General features: G+C 41.3%; 1 protein-coding gene across 1 annotated transcript in view; it reads right to left on the bottom strand.

Moving 5' to 3' along the window:
• The window catches only part of rin2a (Ras and Rab interactor 2a), a 68,877-nt gene that overhangs the window by 29,048 nt on the left and 18,652 nt on the right, over positions 1-21,177 (bottom strand). The window contains exons 3-4 of the mRNA XM_071380527.1: positions 4,249-4,349; positions 2,448-2,658 (exon numbers count right to left, since the gene is read on the bottom strand). Coding sequence (XP_071236628.1) covers positions 2,448-2,658; positions 4,249-4,349 — 312 coding nt within the window. The remainder of the gene's footprint in view (positions 1-2,447; positions 2,659-4,248; positions 4,350-21,177) is intronic.

Genomic DNA, 21,177 nt, shown 5'->3' on the forward strand with positions numbered 1-21,177 from the left:
CTTTAAATGGAATGAAACAGCCGTGTGAGATGTTTAGTGTTGTGTTGACCATCTATGTGAGATGTTTAGTGTTGTGTTGACCATCTATGTGAGATGTTTTATGTTGTGTTGACCATCTATGTGAGATGTTTTATGTTGTGTTGACCATCTATGTGAGATGTTTTATGTTGTGTTGACCATCTATGTGAGATGTTTTATGTTGTGTTGACCATCTATGTGAGATGTTTAATGTTGTGTTGACCATCTATGTGAGATGTTTAGTGTTGTGTTGACCATCTATGTGAGATGTTTAGTGTTGTGTTGACCATCTATGTGAGATGTTTTGTGTTGTGTTGACCATCTATGTGAGATGTTTTGTGTTGTGTTGACCATCTATGTGAGATGTTTAGTGTTGTGTTGACCATCTATGTGAGATGTTTAGTGTTGTGTTGACCATCTATGTGAGATGTTTTATGTTGTGTTGACCATCTATGTGAGATGTTTTATGTTGTGTTGACCATCTATGTGAGATGTTTTATGTTGTGTTGACCATCTATGTGAGATGTTTTATGTTGTGTTGACCATCTATGTGAGATGTTTTATGTTGTGTTGACCATCTATGTGAGATGTTTTGTGTTGTGTTGACCATCTATGTGAGATGTTTTATGTTGTGTTGACCATCTATGTGAGATGTTTTATGTTGTGTTGACCATCTATGTGAGATGTTTTATGTTGACCATCTATGTGAGATGTTTTATGTTGTGTTGACCATCTATGTGAGATGTTTTATGTTGTGTTGACCATCTATGTGAGATGTTTTGTGTTGTGTTGAACATCTATGTGAGATGTTTTAGTGTTGTGTTGACCATCTATGTGAGATGTTTTATGTTGTGTTGACCATCTATGTGAGATGTTTTATGTTGTGTTGACCATCTATGTGAGATGTTTTATGTTGTGTTGACCATCTATGTGAGATGTTTTATGTTGTGTTGACCATCTATGTGAGATGTTTTATGTTGTGTTGACCATCTATGTGAGATGTTTAGTGTTGTGTTGACCATCTATGTGAGATGTTTTATGTTGTGTTGACCATCTATGTGAGATGTTTAGTGTTGTGTTGACCATCTATGTGAGATGTTTTATGTTGTGTTGACCATCTATGTGAGATGTTTTATGTTGTGTTGACCATCTATGTGAGATGTTTTATGTTGTGTTGACCATCTATGTGAGATGTTTTATGTTGTGTTGACCATCTATGTGAGATGTTTTATGTTGTGTTGACCATCTATGTGAGATGTTTTATGTTGTGTTGACCATCTATGTGAGATGTTTTAGTGTTGTGTTGACCATCTATGTGAGATGTTTTATGTTGTGTTGACCATCTATGTGAGATGTTTAGTGTTGTGTTGACCATCTATGTGAGATGTTTTATGTTGTGTTGACCATCTATGTGAGATGTTTTATGTTGTGTTGACCATCTATGTGAGATGTTTTATGTTGTGTTGACCATCTATGTGAGATGTTTTATGTTGTGTTGACCATCTATGTGAGATGTTTAGTGTTGTGTTGACCATCTATGTGAGATGTTTTATGTTGTGTTGACCATCTATGTGAGATGTTTAGTGTTGTGTTGACCATCTATGTGAGATGTTTTATGTTGTGTTGACCATCTATGTGAGATGTTTTATGTTGTGTTGACCATCTATGTGAGATGTTTTATGTTGTGTTGACCATCTATGTGAGATGTTTTATGTTGTGTTGACCATCTATGTGAGATGTTTTATGTTGTGTTGACCATCTATGTGAGATGTTTTATGTTGTGTTGACCATCTATGTGAGATGTTTTATGTTGTGTTGACCATCTATGTGAGATGTTTTATGTTGTGTTGACCATCTATGTGAGATGTTTAGTGTTGTGTTGACCATCTATGTGAGATGTTTTATGTTGTGTTGACCATCTATGTGAGATGTTTTGTGTTGTGTTGACCATCTATGTGAGATGTTTTATGTTGTGTTGACCATCTATGTGAGATGTTTTGTGTTGTGTTGACCATCTATGTGAGATGTTTTATGTTGTGTTGACCATCTATGTGAGATGTTTAGTGTTGTGTTGACCATCTATGTGAGATGTTTTATGTTGTGTTGACCATCTATGTGAGATGTTTTATGTTGTGTTGACTATCTATGCAGCTTTAAAAAAGAGACGGAAATCACAGTGTGACCTCTGGTTAATTAAAGGATCAACATTTTTTTTAATAAGTGATCAAAATGTAATGGTTGAGTGGTGAGATACATCTCATCTAAATACACAGTAGTTTAGAATTGTATCATTGATTATCTTGTAAAACAGTGTAAGCTTTATGCATGGAAACTCCATGTAAAACTTGAGTGACTCCTGTTTCACAATCAGTCTTTTGGAGAATAAAAAAAATATATATATTAGAATGACTGAGTGTATCTGGTCTCACCCCGGTGGGCTGCGGTTCCAGTATGCTTGTGGAGTCTGCATGGTTAAGTCCCAGCTGCAGCCACACAACGTGCGTCTGCACCAGCCTGTCCAGCACACTCATCCTTCTACGCAACGAGTCGTAGCCTGAATCTCTAGCTCCAGCCAGCCGTGCCCCCACACCAACACAGGGAGGAGCCTGTAGGAACAGACCTCCCACTTCCCCATCCAGCCTGAGAGAGGGAGAGAGATGGGGAGAGGAAGAGATACAATTAGAAGTATACCTTTCAAATCCTATGTTTCCTGATAGTAATACCCACACGAACACGCACACAGAAAAGCAAGCTCACATACACAAATAGAAAGGGAATTGCACATACACAAATAGATACACACAGACTAATAATAAAAACTGGAATGTAATACGTTAGCATGAGAGTCAACTAGTAATATTGAGATGAATCATAGTTATAAATGGATTTCAATACTGAGAAAAGCATAATGGCACAGGAGGAACAGTACTTCAGTGTAGAAGGACAAATGTAGCCAACAACATCTAACAATGAAATGACGCAAAGCAAGCACGCATACTGAGGCCCGTATACGTCTTCAGAAATGGGTGCTGGGTACGCAGACCCACGAGCCACTGTGGCCCCTCATTAGGAGTTTTGTTTTTTGGGGGGCCCGAACCCCCATCAGCGTTGCCCATCCCTGATCTAAGTGACTGATAGTTAGTATTCAGCAGTCATAAAAGTATGCCTTATTTACTTTGAAGAACTACTAAATAGTGACTTTGTCAGACAGCGTAGGCAGCAGCTCTATAGAGATGAGTTGGATGAAATAATAAAGTCATCAAATAAAACAAATGTAATTTACACAATAACTAAAATATTTTTATTAAAGTAAAGTAATATGAATAAATTATGGTTAATAAGTGATAAGCAGTAATGGGCAGGCACTACCATCACGGGACTTTTATTAGTTATTTTATTCTGTGTTGTTACAGCATTCAACCCACACAATAAGTTGGTAGAGCATGGCACTTGCAACGCCGGGGTTGTGGGTTCAATTCCCACAGGTGACCAGTACGAAAATGTATGCACTCACAACAGTAAGAAAAACGCAATTCCCTTTTTATAATCGAACCGAAACGACCTCAAAAAATCACTAATCGCTCAACACTAATATTTAGCAAACTACAAAATGAAGCCGATACTGGATATATTTGATTATAATCTACATGTCATTATTATGTACCTAATGTCAGGTAACCTGTAACCCATTTTTGTAACCGATAATCTAATTTACACAAATATGCTTGGTGTTCACTTTGAAAATCCTATACTCTTTCCACTGTCAGATCCCTCTGACATCCTGTCAACACAATGACATGATGAAACTCCACTACGTGAATGACCAGAGCACACTATCCACACCTGCTGGTGGACACAGGGAATTACAGTGGAACTTTAATCAACGTTACTCAAACTGGCACTCATCCTCGTTATCATCATCATCCTCATCAATCATTCCTATCAAGCATCCAGTAACAATGAATTTAACAACTGTTATTACATTTGAACAAGCAACAGAGGTCTGAAAGGATATTCTACTCCTTCCTTAAGGAAACAATCACCGTTTGAATGTGTTCCACCGTTTCCTCTCCCTCTTACATGCACAGCTAACGTTAGTTCTACATCAGCCCATGAAGGAGGCTGAAACAAGTCTGCTCATCATACTGGTACTAGAGTAAACGGATGTACAGGAAGAACAATTTTGTTAGTCAGTTTGCCTGTCTGTTTTAAACACACACACACACTTACCCCTGTAGTATGACAGGCTCTGGGTCCCTCTCTGCTGGCTCAGCCTTCTGCACCACCTCCCTCTTCAGAGTCCCGATCTCCCAAGCAAATGAGTCGATCAGCTACAGTACAGAAAGACGGGAGAATGATCAGTGATGAGGGATAAAGGCAGAGTGATAGAAGCAACCAAGTTGAGAAAAAAATGAAACCGAGTGTGAGTACATTTCTTGTATTTGCGTGAGACTACTTTTCACTCATTCCTGCAGACTCAGGAACTGGGAAAATGTTAGTCACCTCCCAGTGTGTGTGTGTGTCCATCCTCTCCTCAGAAGAGCCACTTCCCCTTTACTGACTGGCTAAGACTACAAGGAAAGAGAAAAAAAGCCATTCCTAGACAAAACAAACCAGAAGAGACGCCAAACTCACATAATATCCTCTAGCCTAAAACATCTCACGATGATACTGAACTTTACAAGATAAATAAATCCAGCCATGCAAAACAAATAGTTCAATTTTGAATTTTTCCACAGACCAGTCATATCCAGTATAGGTCACTGTTTCAAACACATGAACACAAAATTAACTGAGTTCACACACACACACACCACTATGAAATCTGACTGGACTCTCCCAGACCCCATCCTCAGAGTCTATGCTTCTACAGCCATTCCTTGCTCCTTGTTAGTCTAACCATAAATGAACACCAGTCAGCAAACCACACACACACATGCACACACGCGCACACGCACTGCCTGCTACTCTCCCACTACAGCTCACTGCCAAGACACACAGCCGGAGAAGAGCAAACGGAAGCTTTAACACATGCTTAATCCTAGAATCCAATAGATCTAGACAATACAACCTTCCCTAAATAACCACATTAGCTATGCTTAAATGACATCAGCTTCTATACTGAATTACTTACATTAGCAATAGTTCACAATATCTAGTGTAAATCTCTGCTTACCTTGAAAGTGAGTTAGGTAAATTAAGCAATGGTCTAGCATCACTACCACCGAACAAAGACCCCAGTTTGACAACCGTCACCTCTGGGTGTTTTCATTTCATATGGAGGCGACAAATGTATTGCTCAATTACGTATATGGTTGATTCTAAAGAAGTGGTGTAAATTGCAGTCCCACACCCAAAAAACGATTTAAAAAAACCTAATTCAATCCAAGGCAATAGCAAACATATTGTTAAATTAATATAGTAATAAGTAAATGTTTATACACCTATTTCTATTAAAAAGGTGGTTGTCCCAAACCCCGACTACTAAACATGTTTGAAAATAAAGCAATTAATGCATTTAAAAAATATATATATTATTTCAAATAGAACATAGAGTATTCTTATTATATTGAAAGAAAGATACCGATCTAATTAGTAGTTTTGTTTATTTTTAAACATAAAAAAAAAAATGTCCCACCTTCTGATGTCAATACTGAAACACACACATTAAAAGACTGTAGAATGAATGTGTCTTAAGCCACACCCCTACAAATATCACCTGGTGATGGGATTGCACCCCTCTCAACAATGGCCACATGGTGAGTAGTCCACTAATTTTCTCCAAAATGTTTGCAGGCAAGTTGACAAATCTTCACGTATTTTTAAGAAGTGTAACTACCGGATATCTAATATATCAAGAAATATGTAAAGTACGGTTTTGGTACTAAAATAGGCTGTTTGCTGGGATGTACAGTCGTGGCCAAAAGTTTTGAGAATGACACAAAAATGTATTTCCACAAAGTTTGCTGCTTCAGTGTCTTTAGATATTTGTGCCAGATGTTACTATGGAATACTGAAGTATAATTACATGCATTTCATAAGTATCAAAGGCTTTTATTGACAATTACATGAAGTTGATGCAAAGAGTCAATATTTTCAAGACCTGTGCAATCCGCCATGGCATGATGTCAATTAACTTCTGGGCCACATCCTGACTGATGGATGCCCATTCTTGCATAATCAATGCTTGGAGTTTGTCAGAATTTGTGGGGTTTTGTTTGTCCACCCGCCTCTTGAGGATTGACCACAAGTTCTCAATGGGATTAAGGTCTGGGGAGTTTCCTGGCCATGGACCCAAAATATCGATGTTTTGTTCCCAGAGCCACTTAGTTATCACTTTTGCCTTATGGCAAGGTGCTCCATCATGCTGGAAAAGGTATTGTTCATCACCAAACTGTTCCTGGCTGGTTGGGAGAAGTTGCTCTCGGAGGATGTGTTGGTACCATTCTTTAATTCATGAACATCCGGCGCCGACAGAGATGGCCGCCTCGCTTCACGTTCCTAGGAATCTATGCAGTATTTTTTTTTGTGTGTGTTATTTCTTACATTGTTACCCCAGGAAATCTTAGGTTTTATTACATACAGTCGGGAGGAACTATTGGATATAAGAGCAACGTCAACATTACGACCAGGAATACGACTTTCCCGAATCGGATCCTCTGTTTGGCCCACCACCCAGGACAATGGATCGGATCCCAGTCGGCGACCCAAAACAACGGCGCCGCAGAAGGGGCAGACGGAGCGGTCTTCTGGTCAGGCGCCGTAGACGGCACATCGCACACCGCTCCCGAGCATACTACTCGCCAATGTCCAGTCTCTTGACAACAAGGTAGACGAAATCCGAGCAAGGGTTGCCTTCCAGAGAGACATCAGAGACTGTACCGTTCTTTGTTTCAAGGAAACATGGCTCACTCCAGACACACTATCGGAATCGGTACAGCCACCTGGTTTCTTCACGCATCGCACCAACAAACAAGCATCTCTCTGGTAAGAAGAAGGGCGGGGGTGTATGCCTTATGATTAATGAGACGTGGTGTGATCATAACAACATACAGGAACTCAAGTCCTATTGATCACCTGACTTAGAATTCCTCACAATCAAATGCCGACCGCATTATCTACCAAGAAAATTCTCTTCGATCATAATCACAGTCGTGTATATTCCCCCCCAAGCAGACACATCGACGGCCCTGAACGAACTTCATTTGACTATGTAAACTGGAAACCACATATCCTGAGGCTGCATTTATTGTAGCTGGGGATTTTAACAAGGCTAATCTGAAAACAAGGCTCCCTAAATTTTATAAGCCTATCGATTGCGTGACCCGGGCTGGCAAAACCCTGGATCATTGTTATTCTAACTTCCGCGACACATATAAGGTCCTCCCCCGCCCTCCTTTCGAAAAAGCTGACAACTCCATTTTGTTGCTCCCAGCCTATAGACAGAAACTAAAACAGGAAGCACCCGTGCTCAGGTCTGTTCAACGCTGGTCCAACCAATCGGATTCCAAGCTTCAAGATTGCTTCGATCACGTGGACTGGGATATGTTCCGCATAGCGTCGAACAACATTGATGAATATGCTGATTCGGTGAGCGAGTTTATTAGCAAGTGCATCGGTGATGTTGTACCCACAGCATCTATTAAAACATTCCCCAACCAGAAACTGTGGATTGATGGCAGCATTCGCGCAAAACCGAAAGCGCGAACCACTGCTTTTAATCAGGGCAAGGTGACCGGAAACATGACCGAATACAAACAGTGTTGCTATTCCCTCCGCAAGACAATCAAACAAGCTAAGCATCAGTATAGAAACAAAGTAGAGTTGCAATTCAACAGCTCAGACACGAGAGGTATGTGGCAGGGTCTACACTCAATCACAGACTACAAAAGAAAAACCAGCCCCCTCGCGGGCAACGATGTCTTGCTCCCAGAAAAACTAAAAACAACTTCTTTGCTAGTTTTGAGGACAATACAGTGCCACTGACACGGCCCGCTACCAAAAGCTGCGGACTCTCCTTCACTGCAGCCATTGCAAACATTTAAACGTTGTGTTAACATGTTAACCCTCGCAAGGCTGCAGGCCCAGACGGCATCCCCAGCCGCGTCCTCAGAGCACGCGCAGACCAGCTGGCTGGTGTGTTTACGGACATATTCAATCAATACTTATCCCAGTGTGCTGTTCCCACATGCTTCAAGAGGGCCACCATTGTTCCTGTTCCCAAGAAAGCTAAGGTAACTGAGCTAAATGACTACCGCCCCGTGGCACTCACTTGTCATCATGAAGTGCTTTGAGAGACTAGTCAAGGACCATACCACCTCCACCCTACCTGACACCCTAGACCCACTCCAATTTGCTTATCGCCCCAATAGGTCCACAGACGACGCAATCACAATCACACTGCCCTAACCCATCTGGACAAGTGGAATACCTATGTAAGAATGCTGTTCATCGACTACAGCTCAGCATTTAACACCATAGTAACCTCCAAACTCGTCATTAAGCTCGAGACCCTGGGTCTCGACCCCGCCCTGTGCAACTGGGTCCTGGACTTCCTGATGGGCCGCCCCCAGGTGGTGAGGGTAGGTAACAACATCTCCACCTCACTGATCCTCAACACTGGGGCCCCACAAGGGCGTGTTCTCAGCCCTCTCCTGTACTCCCTGTTCACCCATGACTGCGTGGCCATGCAAGCCTCCAACTCAATCATCAAGTTTGCAGACGACACTACAGTGGTAGGCTTGATTACCAACAACGACGAGATGGCATACAGGGAGGACGTGAGGGCCCTCGGAGTGTGGTGTCAGGAAAATAACCTCACACTCAATGTCAACAAAACAAAGGAGATGATCGTGAACTTCAGGAAACAGCAGAGGGAGCAGCCCCCTATCCACATCAACGGGACAGTAGTGGAGAGGGTGGAAAGTTTTAAGTTCCTCGGCGTACACATCACGGACAAACTGAAATGGTCCACCCACACAGACAGCGTGGTGAAGAAGGCTCAGCAGCGCCTTGTCAACCTCAGGAGGCTGAAGAAATTCGGATTGTCACTAAAAACATTCAAACTTTTACAGATGCACAATCAAGAGCATCCTGTCGGGCTGTATCACCGCCTGGTACGGCAACTGCTCCGCCCACAACCGTAAGGCTCTCCAGAGGGTAGTGCGGTCTGCACAATGCATCACCGGGGGCAAACTACCTGCCCTCCAGGACACCTACACCACCCGATGTCACAGGAAGGCCAAAAAGATCATCAAGGACAACCACCCGAGCCACTGCCTGTTCACCCTGCTATCATCCAGAAGGCGAGGTCAGTACAGGTGCATCAAAGCTGGGACCGAGAGACCGAAAAACAGCTTCCATCTCAAGGCCATAAGACTGTTAAACAGCCATCACTAACATTGAGTGGCTGCTGCCAACATACTGACTCAACTCTAAAAAATGTAATAAATGTAGCACTAGCCACTTTAAACAATGCCACTTTATATAATGTTTACATACCGTACATTACTCATCTCATATGTATATACTGTACTCTATACCATCTACTGCATCTTGCCTATGCCGTTCGGCCATCACTCATTCATATATTTTTATGTACATATTCTTCTTCATTCCTTTACACTTGTGTGTATAAGGTAGATGTTGTGAAATTGTTAGGTTAGATTACTTGTTAGATATCACTGCATGGTCGGAACTAGAAGCACAAGCATTTCGCTACACTCGCATTAATATCTGCTAACCATGTGTATGTGACAAATAAAATTTGTCGCTGTGCTCTACTATAGTGTACCCTACTCTACTGTACTTAAGATTCTTACAATTAAAGGGCCCATTGACTCTTGATCTAGTGGTATTGAGACCACTCAAGACCACAAATTCGGTCTTTAATTTGTCATGGTCTCAACTCACTGGGTCTGGGTCTTTCTTGGGACCAATATCCTGGTATAAATCTTGGCCTTGGCTCCTGGAAACCTAATTTGAAGAAGGAAATGATCTCTGATCATTGGCGACAGATTATTTCACGTATAATTCACGGTATCACAATTCCAATGGGTCAGAAGTTTACATACACTAAGTTGACTGTGCTGCTACTGATCCACCTCCTCAGAAAAAGTTGAACATGTTTCAAGAGGGGTCGCTTCGCAATTTCAAGTGGCCAAGGAGGGACAAAACTTGCAACACAATGTTCTGTGTGTACTGTCGAAAATGTGGAGTAATAGCACTTTTGCCACTGGGTTCAACAACATAAAACACGAGTCGTTGCTAAAAATGAACTTAAGCCAAAAGCGCGTCGAGTGCCAGGACAAGTGCATCGGGGCAGGAGCAACATCACTACGTCTACTAGCTACCAGACATATATTTGACAGGCAAAACTAAAGATAAAATGTAACACTGCATTGCCAAAGAGGAGATGTTTTTTTACCAAATTCATGCCCATGTTTCTCAACCCAGTAAAATAATGGATTACAAATCAACCCGACATATGGAAGCATGGTGTCCTGCGCAAATGTTATTGGTAACATCACGGACACTATCCGGTAAGAGGGTTAGTGCTATCTGGGATCCTTGACGTCCCTACCCTAAACCTAAAAGCAAATGTATTTATTAGCTAGATTCTAGAGCAAAGAAATTGATTAGTTATTGTGAGAGGAGACTAAACATTTATTTCATTATCCAAGTATCAGTTCATAGTCAGCATGTTGCCTTGTTACAACATTATTATTATCATCATCATCATGTTAGCCAAATGCAGTAATGGATAACAGTTCAGTTTTCTGTTATACTTTTGAATACAATCAATGTTATGTTTTGTATGTTACTTATGTTTATCCAAAAGAAATCAACTTTTGAATAAAATTATAAAAAGTTGTTTTTATACTAATGTCTTGCCCACTCTCTAGTGATGTGTTCTACACAATCAAGGTAACAACTGATGACAATTGAGAATGATAGGGGAAAAAACATTTAGTCTGGTCCTTACTTTTTGAAGTTAGGAACATCAGTGCTACCAATGAAAAAATACATTTAGAGCCCTGCATACGTGGCGTTAACAGATTGTTGGACATCTATGAACACGCTGTCATATCATTGCAACGAGCCATCACATTGCTGAGAAGTGGGACATGTAGTCCTATGTACTGACCACTGAGAACATGGAGGAGGCACACAGCAAAGAACCTAAAAACAGCATCTAAAAACAGCATTGTGTGTGGGGGACAGCAGTAAGGTCAGCTCCGTCTGGTAGCCATGACTGTGATAAATGGAACTGCACTGCTACCTCACGGTCATAACCAGGACCATATCTGCATTGTGAATTCACGTCATTTAATTTTAGGATTTAAAAAAAATAATTTAAACATTAAGATTTTTTATTTTATTTGTTACATCCCTACCTAGGGCTGAAGCGTTTATGCCATTTTGTCAGCCGGTGATTGTCAAGCAAATAACTGCCAGTCTCAAGGTAATTGACCGGTAATAAACATAAACACATTTAGCATCTCCTGGCTTCCACGCATAGCCTACAAGCTACTGAGGCAGACCTATGGAACATCTACATTTTAAAAAGTCTAATAAATCCAAGTAATATATACTACACAATAAATCCATTATTTATTTTAGGCATGTTTAAAGAAACATGACATGATGAAAATGTAGTCTATTTCAGAAGAACAGAATAGCATACTCTGATCTGGCTATGTCATATGGCTGTGGGCTACACTAGTTAATTTAGCAGACAAGATTTTCTTAGAATTCGGTGGCATTATTTTATAGTATGAAGAATAAAATTAAATAGCTGAATGAAATAGAAATGATATTTTCTCCAAACGATTTGAGGGAATGCTCACATGCGGCTATTCTGTGTTGAGCGGTTAACAAAGAAACAGGTACTCCTATATGCTTTATTTAGAGTTATTTATGTAACTTTAGTTGTGATACAAATGTTGGGCTATATGTTATGATTTTTAATACATTCTAAGGCTGCATGATGCAACTAACGATGATTTGAAAAAAGTTGCATGAAAGGCTGAACACACTTCATCAGTCTCTTATTCACAGTTTGACAAGCACTTGATAATGCCTCAAATTTCCCGGCTGCATCCCGTGTGTGGCTGTAATGCTTCCTAAAAAAACGGCCTTTTGCGGCCAGTGGGCGTCGTGCCCTTGGGCTGAATATATTAATTACAATTCCCTTCTCCTGGCTGTGTGCCGAAGCACTTCTAACCCACATGGGTCTTTCTCACAGGCTACAAGTGAAGACCGACACATCGGGAAGCAACTGCGCAAGGCACATATTGGATATTGAGACTGTCCACATTTACTTTTTGTCAGCCGACAAGATGAGTAGGCCTAACGAACAGCAAAAGCTCCAGCCTGTCAACCAACTATCCCCTTAGTACAAAAGTTGACCTATTCTCTTCTGTGCCAGAAATAAATATTCCAAACATAGTCTGCGACAGTTGTGGGATGCGATAGATACCAAATTAATACAACCACTAGCATCAAAAAAACTGTTTTAAGCAATGAGTCTGATGCAAAGATAAGAACATTTAGATTAACTTCTTGCAACTATAGGGGGTGCTGTTCCGCATTAGCATTTTTTGGTCTCCAAATTAAACTGCCTCGTGCTCAATTCTTGATCGTACAATATGCATATTATTGTTATTATTGGATAGAAAACACTTTCTAGTTTCTATAGCCGTTGGAATTTTGTCTCTGAGTGGTACAGAACTACTTCTACAGCACTTTTCCTGACAGGGAGTCAGATTTCAGAAATTTTGACCCCTGATCTGGGGTCGGTTTTAAGGTGCCTGTAGATGCTATGGAGAAACCGACACTGCCTACGTCTTCCTCTGGGTGTCAGTACGTCATCACGCTTTGAATGGATTCGATTGCGCAATCAGAGCCACTATAAAACACGAAAACGTGGAAGTACCGTTCTCTTCCTGCATGCGTCTTGCGCAAGATGGACATCAGACCTGCCTCCTTCCAAATGGTTGTTTAGCCAGTGATATTTCTCCGGTCATGTTTTTAGTCGTTATAGTTGTTAAAAACATCATAATGTAGTTAATTTGAACCGTTTTATAGCAATTTATATCCGTTTAGTGCGATTTTGAGGAATTTCTTTGTCGTGCACTCTGAAACTTTGGGCACGTTTCGGGGTCCCGTTCGATCGTTAGTGGACATTTCGAAGGACAGAGGACATCTATCGATCAAAAGAAGATTAGACCCAAGAAAGGATACATTGCCCAAGAATCTGATGGAAAATCACCTCATAGTAAGAAATATTTAATATGATAAATCGTTGTTCTGTCGAAATATTTTAAACGCATATTACGCCATTTTGTTTGTTATAGCTTCTCTTGGCGAACGCTGTATAAGAAAGTAAGGATAATTTTAGAAATGTAAATCAGCGATTGCATTAAGAACTAATTTGTCTTTCGATTCCTGTCAACCCTGTATTTTTTAGTCAAGTATATGATTAGCTTTCGATTAAACTAGATCACTCTGAAAGATGACGTCCGACATTTTGAGGCTTGATTTCCTACTATTTTCATTGTGTAACCACGGTTTTGTATGGCTAAATATGCACATTTTCGAACAAACTGTATATGTATGTTGTAAAATGATGTTACAGGAGTGTCATCGGAAGAATTCTGAGAAGGTTAGTGAAAAAATTAATATATTTTGGCGATGATTACGTTATAGCTCTCTTTGGCTTGAATCGATGCTCTGGTAACGTTTTCACATGTGGTACGCTAACTTATCGATTTATTGTGTTTTCGCTGTAAAACGCTTAGAAAATCTGAAATATTGTCTGGAATCACAAGATCTGGGTCTTTCCATTGCTATGCTTTGTCTATTCTTATGAAATGTTTTATGATGAGTAAATTGGTCATACACGTTGCTCTCTATAGTAATTCTAGTCGAGTTGTGATGGTCGGTGCAATTGTAAACTGTGATTTCTACCTGAAATATGCACTTTTTTCTAACAAAACCTATCCTATACCATAAATATGTTATCAGACTGTCATCTGATGAGGTTTTTTATTGGTTATTGGCTATCAATATCTTAGTTTAGCCGAATTGGTGATAGCTACTGGTGGAGAGAAAAAATGGTGGACAAAGAAATTGTGTATTTTGCTAACGTGTTTAGCTAATAGATTTACATATTGTGTCTTCCCTGTAAAACATTTGAAAAAATCTGAAATGGTGGCTTTATTCACAAGATCTGTATCTTTCATCTGGTGTCTTGGACTTGTGATTTAATGATATTTAGATGCTACTATCTACTTGTGAAGCTATGCTAGCTATGCTAATCAGTGTGTGGGGGGGGTGGGGGGTGATCCCGGACCCGGGGTAGAGGCTCGTGAAAGGTTAAAATGTTGATAAACTATTACGCTATTTCTTCACATTATAAGCACAGCAATGCGCACACGGAAGTAGGCTATAATCGCGAATGTTTCATTAGCAGGAAACCACCACGCTCCAAAGTGACCACAAATGCGATTATGCACGTAATGCTTTTTATTATAAAGGAGTATTTTTATGGTAAATTATCTTCCCCAAAATTGAAACTCACACGCTGCATATGTATGCCAGTTAGGCTCTACATCCGATGTAAAGTGGATTAATGTGTTTCATTTTAAGAAGTTATTTGGCCACTTTAGTTGTGATACAAACCTTATCATGAGGCGTGCTACATGAGGTGTGAGACCTATGATTTGAAAAAGTTGCGGCGTAAGGTTAGTATTTGGTCCCATATTGCTTGTACCCAATGACAACAAACGTCAATCTGTTGGGTGCATTTGCTGTTTGTTTTGGGATGTTTATGGGACATGTCTTGTGAATGGTGTCTGGAGGAATTTTCTTTCTAACAAAGCAGAGACAATGTTTCTGAACACTTCTAAATTCATCCTGATGCTGCAATAATTAAGACAATTAATAAAGTTACATAGGCTACAACAACAGATGCTAACCTCTAACCATTACCAGGGAAGGTTAGCATTTTTGGGGTATCACGTTGTCATTATTCATGATTTTTCATAATCATACCAGCATCCAAGTGAATTCAAACTAGGGCTGTCAAAATTAACAAACTAAAACGCATTGTGTTACATTTTTAATGCTGTAAATATTTTTGACTCCATTAATCGCATCTCTATTTCTTCACCGCACTGACCTTAACCCGCACGTTACTGCACTCGATGACAGCTGCTGCTGTTATGTAGCACCTTCCGTCTTAAAAATCAGTGCAGTTTTGAGCAACAATTTTTAAAGGAGAACTTAAGAGTTCAACCATAAACACATTCCCAAGCGTTTCATTAGAGAACAGCAAAAACAATTTGTACAGAAGTAGCTATCTAGCTAACCAAAAGATTGTTTACTATGCCATGACTGAATGCCTCTTAATATAGCTCTAATTTTCCACAATGGTTCCCCCCCATCCATAACATTCTAGGAAAGTTGACGCTCATTTACAGCATTTCTACACAATTTAAAAACTCTAAAATGCTGTTTGGAGATCTCAAAAACAAAAAAAAATTACCCCAGCCATTATCTATGAGGGTAGATAACCGCCCAGCCACATTGGCTGGCGTGAATGAAGAAGCTACAGCAACCAATCTACAAACAGATAGCCTATTAGCGGCTACATGAATTCCCATTAACTCATCACCGGATTAAAAACTATAATTTAACACGTACAGAAAAGTTAGCAGAAAAGGTACATTACTAACAAATGGTAAACAAATACATTTGCTTGAAATATTTATTTTTCAGATTTACTGCTAATTTCCTGCAATTCTACACATTTTGTCTGGAGCGGGGAGACATTTTTGCAGTTTTAAAAGCTAATTTCCTGCAATTCTACACAAAATGCCATGACTTATGCCATGTTAATATGACATCCGAGTAAACGCTCATGAATTACCGACCGGGCTCGCAGGGTTAGTTAGGGCCCCCGGGAACATGCCCTGTCGGTAATTCGCCCATGTTTACTACAAGTTTAAATAGCTGGCTAGACTAACTAGACTAATTTACCAATCAAAAATGTTTAGCTGACATTGTCTAATTGAGTGACTGTCTAATTGAGTGACTGTCAGTGAGTGACAAATAACAAGCGGAAAACTGCTGATGCACAACCAAGTTTCGAAATTGCACCTTGTGTATTCTACTATTCTAATGATCAACAAGTTGAGCTGCCAACGGAGTTCCTAAATAAAAAAATACAAAGTTCCGACCTCGGGGTCCTCATATGTAGCTACGGCCGTGTGTGTGTGTGTGTGTGTGCAAGTGTTAACCTTCAAGAACATTGATAACAGGGAGTAGGTCACAGGTCGCTGCTGAGGGGAGAAGTGCTCATAATAATGGCTGGAACGGAGCAAATGGAATGACGTCAAACACATGGTTGCCATGTGCTTTATGTATTTGATACCATTCCAGCCACTACCATGAGCCCGTTCTCCCCAATGTTCCTAGGCCTTCATTGAAAATAAGAATCTGTTCTTTACTGACTTGCCTAAAGGCAAAAAAATATATATAAAAAAATATGAAGGTGCCACCAACCTCCTGTGGAGTAGGCCTACTTAAATATTGGGAGCATTTTTTTTATGATGCAGATTAATTTTGTTTCCGTCCCTGCGATGCACTGCTTTTTAAATGGACAAATCTTTCTTTAGGATCAAATTTGAGCAAATTCAAAATCATTTGATTAATCACGATTCATTATTTTAATTGTTTGACAGCCCTAGTTCAAACATCTTCTATTCTCACTTACAAAAAATGTAATACAAAATTACACCTGACATCATTCAGTTACTATTGGGCAAGACAAACTGCACGGCAGGTAGCCTGGTGGTTAGAGCATTGGACTAGTAACCGAAAGGTTGCAAAATCGACTGTCTTCTGCCCCTGAACAAGGCAGTTAATCCACTGTTCCTAGGCCGTCATTGACAATAAGATTTTGTTCTTAACCAACTTGCCTAGTTAAATAAAGGTAAATAAATATATTTTTTAAATGCACCCAATGACTCACAACCTTGATGCAGTCATTACGTGCAAGGGATATGAAACAAATACTAAACTTTAGACTAATTGAATACACTAAGTGAATTTGTCCAAAAACGTATGATTTCTTCAAACAGATCTGTATGAAAATACCCTCAAATAAAAAGTGACATTCTGTCCTATCACCTTATAGTAATCATTTGATCTTATAACCAAAATGCTGGAGTACAGAGCCAAAATAAAAATTTTAGCTTCACTGTCCAAAGTATACAGTATAGCCTTTCATCTTTCTCTTGGTCTGGTAAGCCACATGAACAGGAACTGATTTGACTGGACTGATAAGACTCAGGTTGAAGTCAGACAGATTCTTGGAATTTCAGTCTGGAGTGGACCTAATGACACTTCCCTTTTTTCCACTTTCCTCATCCTCCTCTCTATTACATTTTAATCATTTAACAGGACACGCTTATCCAGAGCGACTTACAGTTAGTGCATTCATCTTAAGATAGGTGAAACAAGCACTTATATTCACTGTTGTAGTAAGTACAGCAAAGTCAGTGACAGTACGAAAAGACAAGTGCAAGGTTTTTTATTCTTATTTTTTAAATACATTTTTGGGGGGTGGGGGGGGTGAAACATATGTCTTATTTAGGATACTCTTTGAAGAGGTAGGTTTTCAGATGTTTTCGGAACATGGGCCGGGACTCTTCTATCGTAGCATCAAGGGGAAGCTGGTTCCAAAACTGAGGTGCCTGGACAGAGAAGAGCTTTGACTGGGCTGAGCAAGATCTGACTTCCCATAAGGGTGGGATGGCCAACAGTTCCAGAGGTGGCAGAATGGAGTGCTCAGGTTGGGATGTAGGGTTTGAGCATTGCCTAAATGTAGGGAGGGGCAGTTCACATTGCTGCTCCGTAGGTGAGCACCATGATCTTGTAGTGGGTTTAGACTGAAGCCAGTGGAGTGTATGGAGTAGTGGGTTGACATGGGAAAACTGGTAAAGATTGCATACTAGATGGGCTGCAACGTTCGTTGCAGGATTTTATGGCACAAGTGGTGACCCCAGCCAACAGAGAGATGCAGTAGTCTTTGCTCTCTGGGAGGGGGACACAGTGGAGTTGTCCACTGTGATGGAGAGGTCATGGAGCAGGCAGGCCTTCCCCGGGAAGAAGAGCATCTCCGTCTTGTCGAGGTTAAGATTGAGGTGGTGGGTCGACATCCAAGCTGAGATGCGTGTCGCCCCCTGGGTGTCAGAAGGGGCGAAGGAAAAAAGTAGTTGAGTGTCATCTGCATAGCAATGATAGGAGAGACCAGGAGAGAACATGACAGAGCCGAGTGACTTGGTGTATAGAGAAAAGAGGAGAGGGATAAATCTATGAAGATGAGAACAGAGGAGAGAGTCAGTTTTGGCAGAGCGGAGATCCTCCGTGACAGAGTAGAGCAGTCTAAACAGACTGACTCGTCTTGAAGCTTGACTGATTAGGGTCATGAAGATCATTCTGAGAGAGAACTAGATAGTTGGTCAGAGACGGCACACTCAAGTGTTTTGGAAAGAAAAGAAAGAATGGATTCCGGTCTATAGTTTGACAGAGGGATCGAGTGTTGGTTTCTTTTATTTAAGAAAAAAAAAAGTTTGTATTTACCCCCTTTTTCTCCCCAATTACGATCTTGTTTCATCCCTGCAACTCCCCAGCGCGCTCGGGAGGCGAAGGTCGAGTCATGTGTTCTCCAAAACATGACCCGCCAAACCACGCTTCTTAGCACCCGTTCGCTTAACCCGGAAGCCAGCCACACCAATGTGCCGGAGGAAACACCGTTCACCTGTCGACCGAGGTCAGCCTGCAAATGCCCAGCCCGCCACAGGAGTAGCTAGAGCACTATGAGCCAAGTAAACCCCCCCCCCCCCCGGCCAAACCCTCCCCCTAACCCGCTGGACCAATTTTGCGCTGCCCTATGGGACTCCCGATCTCGGCCGGTTGTGATACAGCCCAGGTTAACAAACAGATCAACGTTGAGCCACGCTCAACGTCCTAAACAATATCATAACCGCCATCGATAAAAGACAGTACTGTGCAGCCGTCTTCATCAACCTGGCCAAGGCTTTCACCGCATTCTTATCGGCAGACTCAATAGCCTTGGTTTCTCAAATGACTGCCTCGCCTGGTTCACCAACTACTTCTCAGACAGAGTTCAGTGTGTCAAATCGGAGGGCCTATTGTCCGGACCTCTGGCAGTCTCTATGGGGGTGCCACAGGGTTAAATTCTCTTTTCTCTGTATATATCAATGATGTTGTTCTTGCTGCTGGTGATTCTCTGATCCACCTCTACGCAGACAACACCATTCTGTATACTTCTGGCCCTTCCTTGGACACTTATCTAACCTCCAAACGAGCTTCAATGCCATACAACATATCCTCCGTGGCCTCCAACTGCTCTTAAATGCTAGTAAAACTAAATGCATGCTCTTCAACCGATCGCTGCCCGCACCCGCCCACCCGACTAGCATCACTATTCTGGATGGTTCTGACTTGGTATTTGTAGTTGTCCACATATTCTTAGGTATCTGGTTAGACTGTAAACTCTCCTTCCAAACTCACATTAAGCATCTCCAATCCAAAATTACAATTTCGCAACAAAGCCTCCTTCACTCATGGTGCCAAACATACCCTCATAAAACGGACTATCCTACCGATCCTTGACTTCGGCGAAGTCATTTAAAAAAATAAGCCTCCAACAATCTACTCAGCAAATTGGATGTAGTCTATCACAGTGCCATCCGTTTTGTCACTAAATCTTCATATACTACCCACCACTGCGACCTGTATGCTTTCGTTGGCTGGCCCTCGCTACATATCCATTGCCAAACCCACTGGCTCCAGGTCATCTATAAGTCTTTGCTAGGTAAAGCCACGCTTTATCTCAGCTCACTGGTTCCCATAGCACCACCCAGCCGTAGCACACGCTCCAGCAGGTATATTTCACTGGTCATCCCCAAAGCCAACACCTCTTTTGGCCACCTTTCCTTCCAGTTCTCTGCTGCCAATGACTGGAACGAACTGCAAAAGTCACTGAAGCTGGAGACTTATATCACTGCACCAGTACACAGCCCATCTGTAAATAGCCCACCCAACTACCTCATCCCCATATTGTTCTTTTTTTTTGCCCTTTTGCACCCCAGTATCTCTACTTGCACATCATCATCTGCACATCTATCACTCAAGTGTTAATGTTAAATTGTTATTATTTCGCCACTATGGCCTATTTATTACCTTACCTCCCTAATCTAACTACATTTGCACACACACTGTATATATATTTCTCTATCGTGTTATTGACTGTACGTTGTTTATCCAATGTGTAACTCTGTTGTTATTGTCGCACTGCTTTGCTTAATCTTGGCCAGGTCACAGTTGTAAATGAAAACTTGTTCTGAACTGGCCTACCTGGTTAAATAAAGGTGAACTCAAATTAAAATACAACTGGAACTATGAACCAGGCCCAGACCATTATTCCTCCTCCACCAAACTTTACAGTTGGCACCATGTATTCAGGCAGGTAGCGTTCTCCTGGCATCCGCCAAACCCAGATTTGTCCGTCGGACTGACCGATGGTGAAGCGTGATTCATCACTCCAGAGAACGCGTTTCCACTGCTCCAGAGTACAATGTTGGCGAGCTTTACACCACTCCAGCCGGCACTTGGCATTGCACATGGTGATCTTAGGCTCCTGCTCGGACATGGAAACCCATTTCATGAAGCTCCCGACGAACAGTTCTTGTGCAGACGTTGCTTCCAGAGGTAGCTCCTGCTCGGCAGTGAGTGTTCAAATCGAGGACATACGATTTTTAAGCACTCAGCGGTCCCGTTCTGTGAGCTTGTGTGGCCTACCACTTTGCGATGTGGCCTACCACTTTGCGGTTGAGCCATTGTTGCTCCTAGACGTTTCCACGTCACAATATCAGCACTTACAGTTGAGCTGGGCAGCTCTAGCAGGGCAAAAATCTGACAAACTGATTTGTTAGAAAGGTGGCATCCCATGACGGTGCCACGTTGAAAGTCACTGATCTCTTCAGTAAGGCCATTCTACTGCCAATGTTTGTCTATGGAGATTGCAAGGCTGTGTGCTCAATTTTATACACCTGTCAGCAACGT

This window comes from Salvelinus alpinus, chromosome 32 (genome assembly GCF_045679555.1).
Source record: "Salvelinus alpinus chromosome 32, SLU_Salpinus.1, whole genome shotgun sequence".
Taxonomy (NCBI): Eukaryota; Metazoa; Chordata; class Actinopteri; order Salmoniformes; family Salmonidae; genus Salvelinus; species Salvelinus alpinus.